Raw genomic sequence first — 15779 nt, forward strand, 5'->3', positions numbered from 1 at the left:
CTTTAAAAGTCCAGTTTCCACCCTTGCCGAACTAGGCTGGAATTCCTGGGCTCGATCGTTGCGCCACCAGTGGCTATTACCAATTATGTCCCTTCTAAGCTTCTCCTATGGACCAATCAGATTCCACCTCTTGTATCACTTGAGTTTGCTTCACACAAAATGGCGGCGCTCAGTCAGGACGACCTGCTCGATAATCAAGATCTATATTGCGATAAAACGGGTCTTACATCGCGAAATGCATCAAATCATGTGAGCACCTTGATTAAAAACATGAAAAGATTTGGACAATATAAACGAGTTGGCAGTGCACATGCTTTGCAAATCCTGCAATCGATCGAAATCTGCACGACAGTTTACAAACCGGATTTTGATTTCGGTGCGCGATTTTGATTGGACTTTGCATAGGCTTGTTAGTCCAGGCAAAATGTAAGTCCATAATACCAGCCTAGTTCGGCAAGGGTTGAAACTGGACTTTTATTGTCAGTTGACTCTCTTGCCTCGGGAAGATGGTTGACACCTTCTCCGCACACCAATCAGTGAACTGTTGGTTCAATTATTTTTATTGCCTTGGAACTTCCTTAATGCCAGTCAACAGAGTAAACATATAAACTGTGTGTTGCTTTTAGGAAAACACTGTTTATTGTTTCTACGGAAGTGATCTACTCAGTGCTATTAAGCAGTGCTGTTTGATCATGTTGATTAGATGAAGGTAAGGATATGCATCATTCCACTGGGGATGGGGTGGGGGGAGTAGCATTGATATTGAGTTGCATTTTTGGCTAGGAGACACATTAATTTCCAGATTTCCAGTATTTCAGTCGACCAGCCAGACACCTGGAGAGAGCTGTGATCACTGCATATCTTCTACTGTGGGAGCAAGTAGCCAAAGTGACTCAGTTTGTAGAAGTTTACAACTCTGGTGACACTCGTGAAGATCTGGTTGTTTTGTCTTCAGCAACCCATGCTTGTCATAAGAGGCGATGAAAGGGATGGGGTGGTCAGGCTCACTGACTTGGTTGATGCAAGTCATTGTATCCCAATCACATAGATTGACGCTGATATAGCGGGAATATTGCTGAGTTTGGCATTAAACAATAAATAAACGACTCTGGTCAACCCAACAAGCTAGGTACAATTCTGGGTCAAAATCAGAAAACACAAGCCCATAATCAGCACATCCTGGTATGGCTAGGGGACAAAACCCTGCAGACACTTGCAGCACTTTACACCACTGGGTCCCCTGTGCTCAACAGAGGACGTGGAGAGATAAAAACGATTTCCCAAAAATGGATTACACATCAACAGAATCCTGCAGTGGAAGATTGTAAGCCCTGAGATAGTTCTCCATGTCTAGGACCTGTTTTACAGAATATGCATATCAGTGACTAGTCCTCATAATACTACTTGCCCGGGCGTTATTTTGACAACACAATTAGCCTGGGTGGTATTTTGACAACACAGTTAGCCCGGGTGGTATTTTGGTGACACAGTCAGCCCGGGTGGTATTTTGACGACACAGTTAGCCCGGGTGGTATTTTGACGACACAGTTAGCCCGGGTGGTATTTCTGCTGGAGGAATGAGAGGCGACAACAGGTGAGTATATGAGATATTCCCATCAGCAACATTAGGAATATGATCATCGTCATGACGATCACATAGTGACTGATGCTTGTGCCGATCTCTAGCCAGCTGCCGTAGTCACGCACCAGGAAGAAGAAGTGCTGGAAGAGAACAGGGTGTAGCATCTTAATTCCCGTGTCAGTATATCGGGGAGATTGTGTTACATCATGATGGAGGAGCAAAGTAGTTGAGGCTTTTGAGTTTAATTCTCTACATGAGTAACATTAGCCAATTTCTTGGAGCCCGGTTTTTATAGTTGGGAATATCTACATGTGATTAGAGAGACATGACCATGATTTGTTAATCTGAACATTTCTTAATCTGGACATCTGTTAATCTAAACATTTGTTAATCTGAACATTTGTTAATCTGAACATTTGTTAATCTGAACATCTGTTAATCTGAACATTTGTTAAAAGGAACAATTGTTAAAAGGAACAATTTCACTTGGTACGGTACTATCTGAAATAACAGGGATTTACTGTACATCCACATTTTCCGGAGATTTTCCGGTCTTAAATATTGTTAATCATAAGTGTCTTCTCTCACAACCTGGTGCAATAGTTACATATCTTTGTTCTCGAACTCAAAATATTCACATCAATGAAAAGATGAAGATGCAAATGTGAAGAGATGGAAGTACAGCCCAACTCACCAGCCCCATGTAGTCGGACATGAGCATGACCAGGAGGAACAAGGCCCTCACCGGGATCCTCGTGACAACGTGGACCGCCTGGAACGCACACGTCACCAGCAGGAAGGGGATCACGTTCTGCACACAGAACACAGACGGCATTCACTGACAGGAGGACTAGGGGGAACCCTTCACAACACAGACAACACAGACAGCATTCACTGACAGGAGGACTAGGGGGGACCCTTCACAACACAGACAGCATTCACTGACAGGAGGACTAGGGGGGACGCTTCACAACACAGACAACACAGACGGCATTCACTGACAGGAGGACTAGGGGGAACCCTTCACAACACAGACAACACAGACAGCATTCACTGACAGGAGGACTAGGGGGGACCCTTCACAACACAGACAACACAGACGGCATTCACTGACAGGAGGACTAGGGGGGACCCTTCACAACACAGACGGCATTCACTGACAGGAGGACTAGGGGGGACCCTTCACAACACAGACGGCATTCACTGACAGGAGGACTAGGGGGAACCCTTCACAACACAGACAACACAGACAGCATTCACTGACAGGAGGACTAGGGGGGACGCTTCACAACACAGACAACACAGACGGCATTCACTGACAGGAGGACTAGGGGGGAACCCTTCACAACACAGACAGCATTCACTGACAGGAGGACTAGGGGGGACCCTTCACAACACAGACGGCATTCACTGACAGGAGGACTAGGGGGAACCCTTCACAACACAGACAACACAGACAGCATTCACTGACAGGAGGACTAGGGGGGACGCTTCACAACACAGACAACACAGACGGCATTCACTGACAGGAGGACTAGGGGGGAACCCTTCACAACACAGACGGCATTCACTGACAGGAGGACTAGGGGGGAACCCTTCACAACACAGACGGCATTCACTGACAGGAGGACTAGGGGGGACCCTTCACAACACAGACAACACAGACGGCATTCACTGACAGGAGGACTAGGGGGGAACCCTTCACAACACAGACAACACAGACGGCATTCACTGACAGGAGGACTAGGGGGGAACCCTTCACAACACAGACGGCATTCACTGACAGGAGGACTAGGGGGGAACCCTTCACAACACAGACGGCATTCACTGACAGGAGGACTAGGGGGGACCCTTCACAACACAGACGGCATTCACTGACAGGAGGACTAGGGGGGACCCTTCACAACACAGACAACACAGACAGCATTCACTGACAGGAGGACTAGGGGGGACCCTTCACAACACAGACAGCATTCACTGACAGGAGGACTAGGGGGGACGCTTCACAACACAGACAACACAGACGGCATTCACTGACAGGAGGACTAGGGGGAACCCTTCACAACACAGACAACACAGACAGCATTCACTGACAGGAGGACTAGGGGGAACCCTTCACAACACAGACAACACAGACGGCATTCACTGACAGGAGGACTAGGGGGAACCCTTCACAACACAGACAACACAGACGGCATTCACTGACAGGAGGACTAGGGGGGACCCTTCACAACACAGACAGCATTCACTGACAGGAGGACTAGGGGGGACCCTTCACAACACAGACAGCATTCACTGACAGGAGGACTAGGGGGGAACCCTTCACAACACAGACAACACAGACGGCATTCACTGACAGGAGGACTAGGGGGGAACCCTTCACAACACAGACGGCATTCACTGACAGGAGGACTAGGGGGGAACCCTTCACAACACAGACGGCATTCACTGACAGGAGGACTAGGGGGGACCCTTCACAACACAGACAACACAGACGGCATTCACTGACAGGAGGACTAGGGGGGAACCCTTCACAACACAGACGGCATTCACTGACAGGAGGACTAGGGGGGAACCCTTCACAACACAGACGGCATTCACTGACAGGAGGACTAGGGGGGACCCTTCACAACACAGACGGCATTCACTGACAGGAGGACTAGGGGGGACCCTTCACAACACAGACAACACAGACGGCATTCACTGACAGGAGGACTAGGGGGGAACCCTTCACAACACAGACAACACAGACGGCATTCACTGACAGGAGGACTAGGGGGGACCCTTCACAACACAGACAACACAGACGGCATTCACTGACAGGAGGACTAAGGGGGACCCTTCACAACACAGACGGCATTCACTGACAGGAGGACTAGGGGGGACCCTTCACAACACAGACGGCATTCACTGACAGGAGGACTAGGGGGGACCCTTCACAACACAGACAACACAGACGGCATTCACTGACAGGAGGACTAGGGGGGAACCCTTCACAACACAGACAACACAGACGGCATTCACTGACAGGAGGACTAGGGGGAACCCTTCACAACACAGACAGCATTCACTGACAGGTGGACTAGGGGGAACCCTTCACAACACAGACGGCATTCACTGACAGGAGGACTAGGGGGGGACGCTTCACAACACAGACGGCATTCACTGACAGGAGGACTAGGGGGAACCCTTCACAACACAGACGGCATTCACTGACAGGTGGACTAGGGGGAACCCTTCACAACACAGACGGCATTCACTGACAGGAGGACTAGGGGGGACCCTTCACAACACAGACGGCATTCACTGACAGCAGGACTAGGGGGGGACGCTTCACAACACAGACGGCATTCACTGACAGGAGGACTAGGGGGGACCCTTCACAACACAGACGGCATTCACTGACAGGAGGACTAGGGGGAACCCTTCACAACACAGACAACACAGACGGCATTCACTGACAGGAGGACTAGGGGGGAACCCTTCACAACACAGACGGCATTCACTGACAGGAGGACTAGGGGGAACCCTTCACAACACAGACAGCATTCACTGACAGGTGGACTAGGGGGAACCCTTCACAACACAGACGGCATTCACTGACAGGAGGACTAGGGGGGACCCTTCACAACACAGACGGCATTCACTGACAGGAGGACTAGGGGGGGACGCTTCACAACACAGACGGCATTCACTGACAGGAGGACTAGGGGGGACCCTTCACAACACAGACGGCATTCACTGACAGGAGGACTAGGGGGAACCCTTCACAACACAGACAACACAGACGGCATTCACTGACAGGAGGACTAGGGGGGAACCCTTCACAACACAGACGGCATTCACTGACAGGAGGACTAGGGGGAACCCTTCACAACACAGACAACACAGACGGCATTCACTGACAGGAGGACTAGGGGGAACCCTTCACAACACAGACGGCATTCACTGACAGGAGGACTAGGGGGGACCCTTCACAACACAGACGGCATTCACTGACAGGAGGACTAGGGGGGACGCTTCACAACACAGACGGCATTCACTGACAGGAGGACTAGGGGGGACCCTTCACAACACAGACGGCATTCACTGACAGGAGGACTAGGGGGGACCCTTCACAACACAGACGGCATTCACTGACAGGAGGACTAGGGGGGACCCTTCACAACACAGACGGCATTCACTGACAGGAAGACTAGGGGGGAAGCTTTCACAATGTTCATCAATATTGTCATAAAGTAATGAATGAATGCTGTTCGATAAAAGTAAGAACAGTAAGGCTGTTCGCCTATTGCTGATGCTGTGTACATGTCGTCGGGTGTGATTTCGTTTGTCTGCCATTCCGTTCCGGTTCGACAGTTGTATGCACCCAGTGTATACTTTTTTTATGTAACCACGTGCTGTCCGTGTGCGTGTGTTGACAAACTGCCATGCCTTGCCTTTGACTATGATGATGAACAAAGTGCCATTAAATGGTCTGAATAACTGCCGAGGACTTCTTCGTCTTCTTTTCAAATATATATCTATATGTACCTATATATACTCACCGCCAAAAGAAACTTGAACCATAGAAACATATAGAGAAGTATGGACGTTTAGAAGAGATGTTTCCAATGTGTACCACTTAATGACAAAACTAAAAATCAGTCAAGTGTTACCACAGTGTCTTTATTCTTATCACTATATGCTGCACGTGACTTTCAATCTTTTTACGCTAGTCCTGCACGAGACAAATGGTGCATCCCGAGTCATGGATCTATGACATCACATGTGATGCGTTTATGAGCCTCGGGTTCACACATCATAACAGTATGTTCGTTTGTGCATCGAACCAATCTGATGTCTCTTGAATATGAGTAATTCTTCCTATATTAAACAGCATGTCGGTGAGTATACATGTATGTGTATTAATATATATCTCTATGTACCTATATACACGTGCAGTAAACTTTGTTATATATGATGTATGTATACTTACAACAAACTAATGTTATAACAAACTAAAATTAGTGGTCTCCTTGAGACCGGGTCGCACCCTGTATGGTAATGGGTGCAGTATGTTCACGGGTCGCACCTTGTATGGTAATGGGTGCAGTATGTTCACGGGTCGCACCCTGTATGGTAATGGGTGCAGTATCTTCACGGGTCGCACCCTGTATGGTAATGGGTGCAGTATCTTCACGGGTCGCACCCTGTATGGTAATGGGTGCAGTATGTTCACGGGTCGCACCCTGTATGGTAAATGGGTGCAGTATGTTCACAGGTCGCACCCTGTATGCTAATGGGTGCAGTATGTTCACGGGTCGCACCTTGTATGGTAATGGGCGCAGTATGTTCACGGGTCGCACCCTGTATGGTAATGGGTGCAGTATCTTCATGGGTTGCACCCTGTATGGTAATGGGTGCAGTATCTTCACGGGTCGCACCCTGTATGGTAATGGGTGCAGTATGTTCACTGGTTGCACCCTGTATGGTAATGGGTGCAGTATGTTCACGGGTCGCACCCTGTATGGTAATGGGTGCAGTATGTTCACGGGTCGCACCATGTATGGTAATGGGTGCAGTATGTTCACGGGTCGCACCCTGTATGGTAATGGGTGCAGTATGTTCACGGGTCGCACCCTGTATGGTAATGGGTGCAGTATGTTCACGGGTCGCACCCTGTATGGTAATGGGTGCAGTATGTTCACGGGTCGCACCCTGTATGGTAATGGGTGCAGTATGTTCACGGGTCGCACCCTGTATGGTAATGGGTGCAGTATCTTCACGGGTCGCACCCTGTATGGTAAGGGGTGCAGTATCTTCACGGGTCGCACCTTGTATGGTAATGGGTGCAGTATGTTCACGGGTCGCACCTTGTATGGTAATGGGTGCAGTATGTTCACAGGTCGCACCCTGTATGGTAATGGGTGCAGTATGTTCACGGGTCGCACCTTGTATGGTAATGGATGCAGTATGTTCACGGGTCGCACCCTGTATGGTAATGGGTGCAGTATGTTCACGGGTCGCACCCTGTATGGTAATGGTTGCAGTATCTTCACGGGTCGCACCCTGTATGGTAATGGGCGCAGTATGTTCACGGGTCGCACCCTGTATGGTAATGGGCGCAGTATGTTCACGGGTCGCACCCTGTATGGTAATGGGCGCAGTATGTTCACGGGTCGCACCCTGTATGGTAATGGGCGCAGTATGTTCACGGGTCGCACCCTGTATGGTAATGGGTGCAGTATGTTCACGGGTCGCACCCTGTATGGTAATGGGCGCAGTATCTTCACGGGTCGCACCCTGTATGGTAATGGGTGCAGTATGTTCACGGGTCGCACCCTGTATGGTAATGGATGCAGTATGTTCACGGGTCGCACCCTGTATGGTAATGGGTGCAGTATGTTCACGGGTCCCACCATGTATGGTAATGGGTGCAGTATGTTCACGGGTCGCACCCTGTATGGTAATGGGTGCAGTATGTTCACGGGTCGCACCCTGTATGGTAATGGGTGCAGTATCTTCACGGGTCGCACCCTGTATGGTAATGGGTGCAGTATGTTCACGGGTCGCACCCTGTATGGTAATGGATGCAGTATGTTCACGGGTCGCACCCTGTATGGTAATGGGTGCAGTATGTTCACGGGTCGCACCCTGTATGGTAATGGGCGCAGTATCTTCACGGGTCGCACCCTGTATGGTAATGGGTGCAGTATGTTCACGGGTCGCACCCTGTATGGTAATGGATGCAGTATGTTCACGGGTCGCACCCTGTATGGTAATGGGTGCAGTATGTTCACGGGTCGCACCCTGTATGGTAATGGGCGCAGTATGTTCACGGGTCGCACCCTGTATGGTAATGGGTGCAGTATCTTCACGGGTCGCACCCTGTATGGTAATGGGTGCAGAATGTTCACGGGTCGCACCTTGTATGGTAATGGGTGCAGTATGTTCACGGGTCGCACCCTGTATGGTAATGGGTGCAGTATCTTCACGGGTCGCACCCTGTATGGTAATGGGTGCAGTATGTTCACGGGTCGCACCCTGTATGGTAATGGGTGCAGTATGTTCACGGGTGGCACCTTGTATGGTTATGGGTGCAGTATCTTCACGGGTCGCACCCTGTATGGTAATGGGTGCAGTATCTTCACGGGTCGCACCCTGTATGGTAATGGGTGCAGTATCTTCACGGGTGGCACCCTGCATGGTAATGGGTGCAGGGATGCAGATTGTGTGACCCACCTTCAGCAGCATCAGGGCTCCCATCACAAAGGGGTTGAAGACGGTCAGGAAGCAGTACACGGAGGCAGGATCAAAACTGGAACATCACAGGAAAGTTTATTCAATTCTCTTTCACAATGTCAGACAAGCTGTCAATTTTTTCAATTCAATGGTTTATTGGATTAAAGGTCAATTGCCCATATACAAGTGAGTTACATTGACATACAGTTATATTATCAAATATTGCAGTATACGGAGTATCAAGACAACAACTGACGTAACACAAAAGCATGATGAATGTATAAAGATACTTGTAGTTGAACACTATAATGTTTGTTTGACAGCAGACATTCAAAGTTTTTACATGAAAATGACCAGGCAGGTAGATATTTCATTCTTATTTTGTTATATACAGGCATGCTAAACCAGCAAAGTCATTGCAAGGGCAATATCTATAATGCCTCAATATGTTGATAGATATGGTACTCGATATTACAAATTCAGCTTTAGAAATTGGCACTAGTCCTGTAGTCCTTACCAAACTGCCCAATAGTAAAGGTATCCTAAGGACTAACAGAAATTGGCCCATTTTAAGGGTTTTGCCATATGTTATCATTATAAGGACTACTGGACAAAAACTGTCAGTTTTAACCCTGCAAATGACTTTTTGGACTTGGGAACTTATGTATTTTAAATGTATACGTTGTAGAGGCCACTCCTTGTATGCAACTATGGTTTTAACAATACTCGTACAGATACAAAGTGATGGAGTATGGCTTCATGCCACTTTTAGCAATATTCCAGCAAAATTACCTGGTACACAAAGTATAAAGACGTTAGAAGCAGATTTTGTAGAATTTTCCTATTCGGAATATTCTTATAAGTAATACGTTACCACTGTTATACCGAGGCTGTTGTCTCCCACAACTGCTGCTATAGCGAAATCTACCACAGAGATCTCAATTACCTCATGCAGCACGTGCGTAGCCACCTAGCTGCCATGTGACACCCTTCACTCTTGTCTCCTGCGAGAGCAAGTGCTCGGGGGACGGACGGGCGGGCAGCAGCCCAGTGGTAACGTATTACTTATAGAATATTCCGAATAGGAAAATTCTACAAATTACATTAAGTAATACGTTACCACTGTTATACCGAGGCTGACTACCACAGTAGGCGGTGGGGAGCACCTACAACCCGAATCCTGACTGCTAGCGTTCCTTCCGACCAGCGGAAGTAAACACCAAGGCGGAAGCACTCGATGCGCATGCACCTAGCTAGGCGTTACCCTATAGGAATACCAAAGCACTGTCAAGCGCATACCGTAAGGCTCAATCGTCATTGCCAAAACGATTGGTGACTCCAAACGGCCCCACTGGATAGGTATTTCATCGCCGCAGCGGATGAGAACACTGTATCCGCGTGAGCTTAATCTTAGATCAGGTTAAACAGTCGAAAAGAGGGAAATTAATTTCATTCAGACCGTATATCCCAGAGCAAGCCTACTTAAAGTATGCATTAGGCGCGTGACCTAATTCCAGTATTTGTAAGCATGCATCACAAGGTTGGGATACACGACAGACAATTAAAGACATAATTGTCAAAATACAAATAAGGACAAAGCACACAAAAAGCCGCCCTCACCTGTGGTGTGAGTGCGCTGGTTTGCGGGACCCCAACTCCTGTACCCACGGCAGTGGGAACATTGGAGTAGATCCAGATTGACCACCGTGCAAGGTCAGACGCCTGAGGAGTTCGGAATTGCGCTGGGCACACCCCTTAGGTGCCCGCTTGCGCCGCGATCCGCGGGCCAAGACGGTGCACACTCTCCACGACGGCATCAGCGACCTGTTTGAGGTAATGATTGGCAAAAACCGAGTCAGAACGCCAGTAACAACCTCGTAATATTCTGCGAACAGAGATATTCGAGTGTAGGGCAAATGTTGCCGCTAGCGCCCTGATCTCGTGCGGGTTTGACCCCGCTACCGGTAACCCCCGAGACCGGTACGCCAGATTGATGACAGAACGAAGCCACAACGCAATCGAGTTGCGAGGTATGTCAACCGTGCGATTAGGGTTACACGATATGAACAGACGGTCACGCCCTTGTCTACGTTCATTCGAAGCCTTAAGATAATACTTAAGGGCCCTAACCGGACACAGCGCTCTGTCCTCAGTATCAGCAGGATGTAAGATTTCTTTGAGTGATCTTACAGTGAATTCTCTCTCCGTTTGCCCGACTCTCTGATTCTTGGCGACGAAGCCCATGAGCAGGCCCAGGCGGACCGCTCCTTCGTCACCCCTATCGAATCGTACCTTGGCGACATCGAGTGCATGAATTTCGGATACACGTGCCGCCGTGGCAAAGGAGAGGAGAAATGCTGTTTTCCAAGTCACATGCCGGAACGAAGCACTATGCAAGGGTTCATACGGAGCTTCCGTAAGTGATTGCAACACTAGGGAAAGATCCCAGGCCGGTGCCCGAAGGCGGCCCTTCTTAAGATCGTGCTGTTTGAAACCCTTGATAATACCCCGTATCACCGGCTCTTTGGAGAGACTGGTACCCATAGCAACGTCCCGTACCGTAGCAACGGACGAGACATAGTTGGCAATGGAACCCCCGGAGAGTTTCCGGGTCTCTCGCAAGTGAGACATGAAACGAGCAATATCCTGCACAGATACCTTATCTGGCGAATGAATGTGATGTTTACAACACCACTTCGTGAAAATAACCCAACGTGCATTATACACCTTCTGGGTAGAATCACGATGCATACTAACGTATGCCCGAGACGCCCGGCGAGAAAAAACTTTACTCCTCAGACGCTCGGTGACAACATCCACGCGTGCAGATTGAACTGCCCTGCGTTTGGATGAAGCTGACGGGTGTGAGGGTGGATCAAGAGATCCGGTCTCACAGGCAGTGGAAGTGGCGACTGCGTGACCTGGGTCAGCAAGTCGGGGTACCACGATCTGTTCGGCCACATGGGCGCGATCAGTAACATTCGACAGCGAACTCCTCGGAGCCGGCTTAGAATGTGTGGTATCAACGCTGTCGGCGGGTAAGCATAAGCGACCAAGCCCGTCCAGTCTAACGCGAGAGCATCGTGATCGATGGCCCTCGGGACCGGGACTGGTGATACAAACAACGGGAGTTGATTGTTGAACCGTGTTGCGAACAGGTCGACCATCGGACGACCCAAACGTTCGCACAGCCACTGAAACACTACTGGGTTCAGCATCCACTCTGTGGGGCTCGGATCCTGAGGCCTCGATAGAGCATCGGCCAGTACGTTCCGCACACCTGGGATGTGACGGGCGCGTATCTGGCACGGGACACTGTCCACCAGAGCGTAAAACTCGAACGTGAGATCGAGTAGCGAGTGACTGTGGGTTCCCCCCAGTTTGTTCACATAGGACACTACCGTCGTGTTGTCGGTCGCCAGCATGAGCCAGGCGTCGACGAGACGATGCTTCCAGTGATTGACATCGTTGATCACTGCCTTGAACTCGAGACAAGCGATGTGAAGACCTAGTTCGTCTAAGCACCACAGCCCCGAGGTCACCTCCCCCTTTAGATGGGCGCCCCAGCCCACTAGAGAGGCGTCTGTATACAGGGTCAACGTGGCCCGGTAGGGCCGCATAGAGACTCCTGATAAGACAATGTAAGGGACCGTCCACCACTCCAGATGCGGTCGGAGCCGATCCGGGAGGGCGACGGTCGCACTGTTCACCTCCGTTGCTAACAACTGGATTAAAAACCGTTGCAGCGGGCGGAGTTGGAGACGACCCCGTGCGGTGCAGTCCTGGGCTGATACAAGTAGCCCTAACAGCTGTTCCCAAAAGTGAACAGTCTGTTGCACCGCTAAGACTTTGGCAATCATCGCCTGAATTTTGTGCCACCGGTCTGGGGGGACAAAGAGGCGATGGGACACCGTGTTGAACCGACCTCCGATGAACAGTAAGTTCTGAGAAGGGGTTAACTCGCTCTTGGGGAGATTGATAATCCACCCAAATTGCTCCAAGAGCCGACGTGCGAAATCGAGATGGCGTGACAGGGTGTCCGTCATTCGATTTGCTACTAGCGAGTCGTCCAGGTACGCGAAGTACCGGACACCCCTCCTGTGGAGGAACCCCACTATGGGGGTGGTTAACCGGGTGAACAGCCAGGGAGCGGACGTGTGAATCATTCTGAGTTCAGCACTGTCCTACTTGGGAACGAGAAATATCCTGGAGTAAAACCCCGGTGTTATTTCTGGTAGAGCTAACTCCCGTACTGCCCCCTCTCCTGGCATCGGCGAGGATGGGAAGATCGGTTTCCGAATCGAAACCTGCCAACGGGGCAACGGTGAGCGGCGGATTCGCTTTGAGATCAAGCCGATAGCCGTACCGAATCGTGTTGACCACCCACGGGTCGTCGAACACTTGTTCCCAATTCTCCCAGTAAGTCTGGAGTCTGGCTCCCACTGGGGAAGGAGAGGGGGCCCTGACAGGTTGCGACAGGCGCAACTGTCCAGGGCCAAGTGACTCGGGTTCGCCTAAGGGCCAACCGAAGTTGGCGCTGTTGGCATACGAACCCCTCCAATGAGAGTCACCTGGAGGGGCCCTTGCCGTCCGTCGACGACTTGGGCTTCCCCCAGTTCCCCGTTTTCCCGCGAAAGGGCAGCTGATTGCCCATACCGGAGCCCTCAGGGCGGGGCTACTTCCCAGAGGAAGAAGAACCCGACCCCTTAGACCTACCGGCCGCAGCAGCCTGGGGCGCGCTCCGGTTAGGAGCGGCACCCAGGCGCCTATGCAGGGACCCAACAAGAGCAAGTGTGTGCCGAGAGTCCTCGGCAACGTACTCCAGGGAAGCATTTAAACTGAGCAGGCAGTTGTAAATGCGCTGGTCACGGTCCGTGGGAGAACCTTCGACCAGACGGGCCGCTGCAGCCAAGTAAGTGTCTCCGTGAGACATGGAGTGCCGAGCGAGGGCGTCCAGCTGGTGCAAGGTAGCTTGCGTTACCGTAGCAGCCGGTGGGGCACGGACACCCAACCGCTCAACATGGGCCTCCGCGGTAGGACCAGCCTCGGGAAAGGCAAGGTCATGTACCGGGAATAAACCCTTTCTCCACGACGTCGGAGGCAACGGGAGACCCCGACCGGAGGCCGCCGCGAAGGCGTTCTCCAAGGAAGGCTTGAAACCGCGCAGCAAGGTTGATGCGGGGAAAGCCGAGTCGGAAGACTCATCGTATACCTCGGAGGAACCCACAGTCGTGGATTCCCCGCGGTACCCCCGGGGCATGTCCTCAAAGAGGTCATAAACCATGGCCACGCGGTCCTAAACCGATAGCGGGAGCAACGGTTCGGGGGAAGGACCGGTGACCACGGGAGCCGCCGCCGTACTGGTGGACCCCGCGTCCGACCCCGCGGCCACCGAAGAGGCCGGGGACGGAACAGCCAGCGGCCTATCTTGCGATAAGGCCGCCAGCATGGAATCCACAAGTTTCGACAACAATGCGGCGACGGAATCCCCAGACAGCCCGAGGGCCGCAAGGGGATCCGCCGCAGCCGAGGAGGTGGTACCCGCACGGGGACCCCGACCGGACGAACCGGCCACCACAGGGGTGGAGACGGACTGTACGTACAGCCGGTACCGCTCAAAATCCGCAGGCCCCAGACCTTCGCACAGGATGCACCGGGTGTCCCCGCAAGGAACCCTGCACCGCGGGCAACGAACGTGGGGATCCCGGGACGACAAAAACTTTCTGCACACCCCATAACTCCGAGGAGCAGGGGTAGAGGGGGTGGATACTGGGGACATATCCATGTCAGACATTGATTGTTTGCTATAAACAAAGAACAAAACATGGTTACAACGCACGCACCACAATGATTCACAAACGAACATTTTCACAAGAAAATAAACGAGCAATGTGAACATGTAACATACACATATAACTTTTATTAAAGAAATAAGTTATGTTAACCCCCAAAACATACAAGAACAGGGGAAACGTAAAACACAACGTGCAAACGCGAACCCCGCAAGTATATAGAAAAAAGGGCGGGAAAAATTTTCCGTTTGGCGGGAAAATTATAACCAAGCGTAGCTACCGCAACGCCCCATAAAAGCACAGTTTATTAGAGAATAAACTATAATAAATATCACCAAATCTTCAAGGAACGCTTCAGCAGGAGAAAACACGTCTTGCTAAGCAGACGAAGGAGACAAGAGTGAAGGGTGTCACATGGCAGCTAGGTGGCTACGCACGTGCTGCATGAGGTAATTGAGATCTCTGTGGTAGATTTCGCTATAGCAGCAGTTGTGGGAGACAACAGCCTCGGTATAACAGTGGTAACGTATTACTTAATGTAATATTGGCCAAGTCCCGAGAGTCAGAGACTGGATACTGGTGAGCTCCTGCTACAGACATCCCTACCTGTTAATGCTTGCTATATTTCCTGTGCCAAAGAACGCCGTCAGTGTGAGGAAGACCTGCCCGGGGTCAAGGAACATTGATGTTTGTTTGTTGTTTAACGCCGCACTTAGCAACATTTATACAGCTATATGTCTGCACAATCAGGTCTGCACCAGACAGTCCAGTGATTGATAATATGAGCATCAATCCACACCATTGGGATACGATGACATGCATCAACCAAGTCAGCGAGCCTGACCATCCAATCCCGTTAGTCGCCTCTTACGACAAGCATAGTCACCTTTTACGGCAAGCATGGGTTGCTGAAGATCTATTCTACCCCAGATCTTCACGGGTCAGGAACATTAGCAAAACCTGAAGTGAATAAACAGTGCCACAGTCACCAATATCCAGCCAATATGCACCAGTCTGTAGCTAGCTGAGGCTGCACAAGGCAGACGTGTGACTGACAGCATGGACTACAGTGCATGGTATTTAATATGATGTCATCTAGCCCAAACATCAAACCCATTCTGGGGGCAGGGGTGGCCCAGTGGTCTAAGGCGACGCGATTCGCTGTGCAGAGTTGCGTCCCT

General features: G+C 50.7%; 1 protein-coding gene across 4 annotated transcripts in view; it reads right to left on the reverse strand.

The window, feature by feature from the left end:
- Positions 1-1080: 1080 nt before the first annotated feature.
- The window catches only part of LOC124113773 (GPI ethanolamine phosphate transferase 1-like), a 36678-nt gene continuing 21979 nt past the window's right edge, over positions 1081-15779 (reverse strand). For 3 of the 4 annotated variants that reach the window (XM_046474368.2, XM_046474450.2, XM_046474331.2), the window contains exons 27-30: positions 15205-15260; positions 8807-8882; positions 2277-2393; positions 1081-1722 (exon numbers count right to left, since the gene is read on the reverse strand). In XM_046474368.2, the coding sequence (XP_046330324.2) occupies positions 1549-1722; positions 2277-2393; positions 8807-8882; positions 15205-15260 (423 nt within the window). In that variant the 3' untranslated portion in view covers positions 1081-1548. The other variant, XR_007221699.1, reaches the window with a different exon arrangement.

Source organism: Haliotis rufescens, unplaced genomic scaffold (genome assembly GCF_023055435.1).
Source record: "Haliotis rufescens isolate VD_foot unplaced genomic scaffold, xgHalRufe1.0.p SCAF_17, whole genome shotgun sequence".
NCBI classification, from domain to species: domain Eukaryota; kingdom Metazoa; phylum Mollusca; class Gastropoda; order Lepetellida; family Haliotidae; genus Haliotis; species Haliotis rufescens.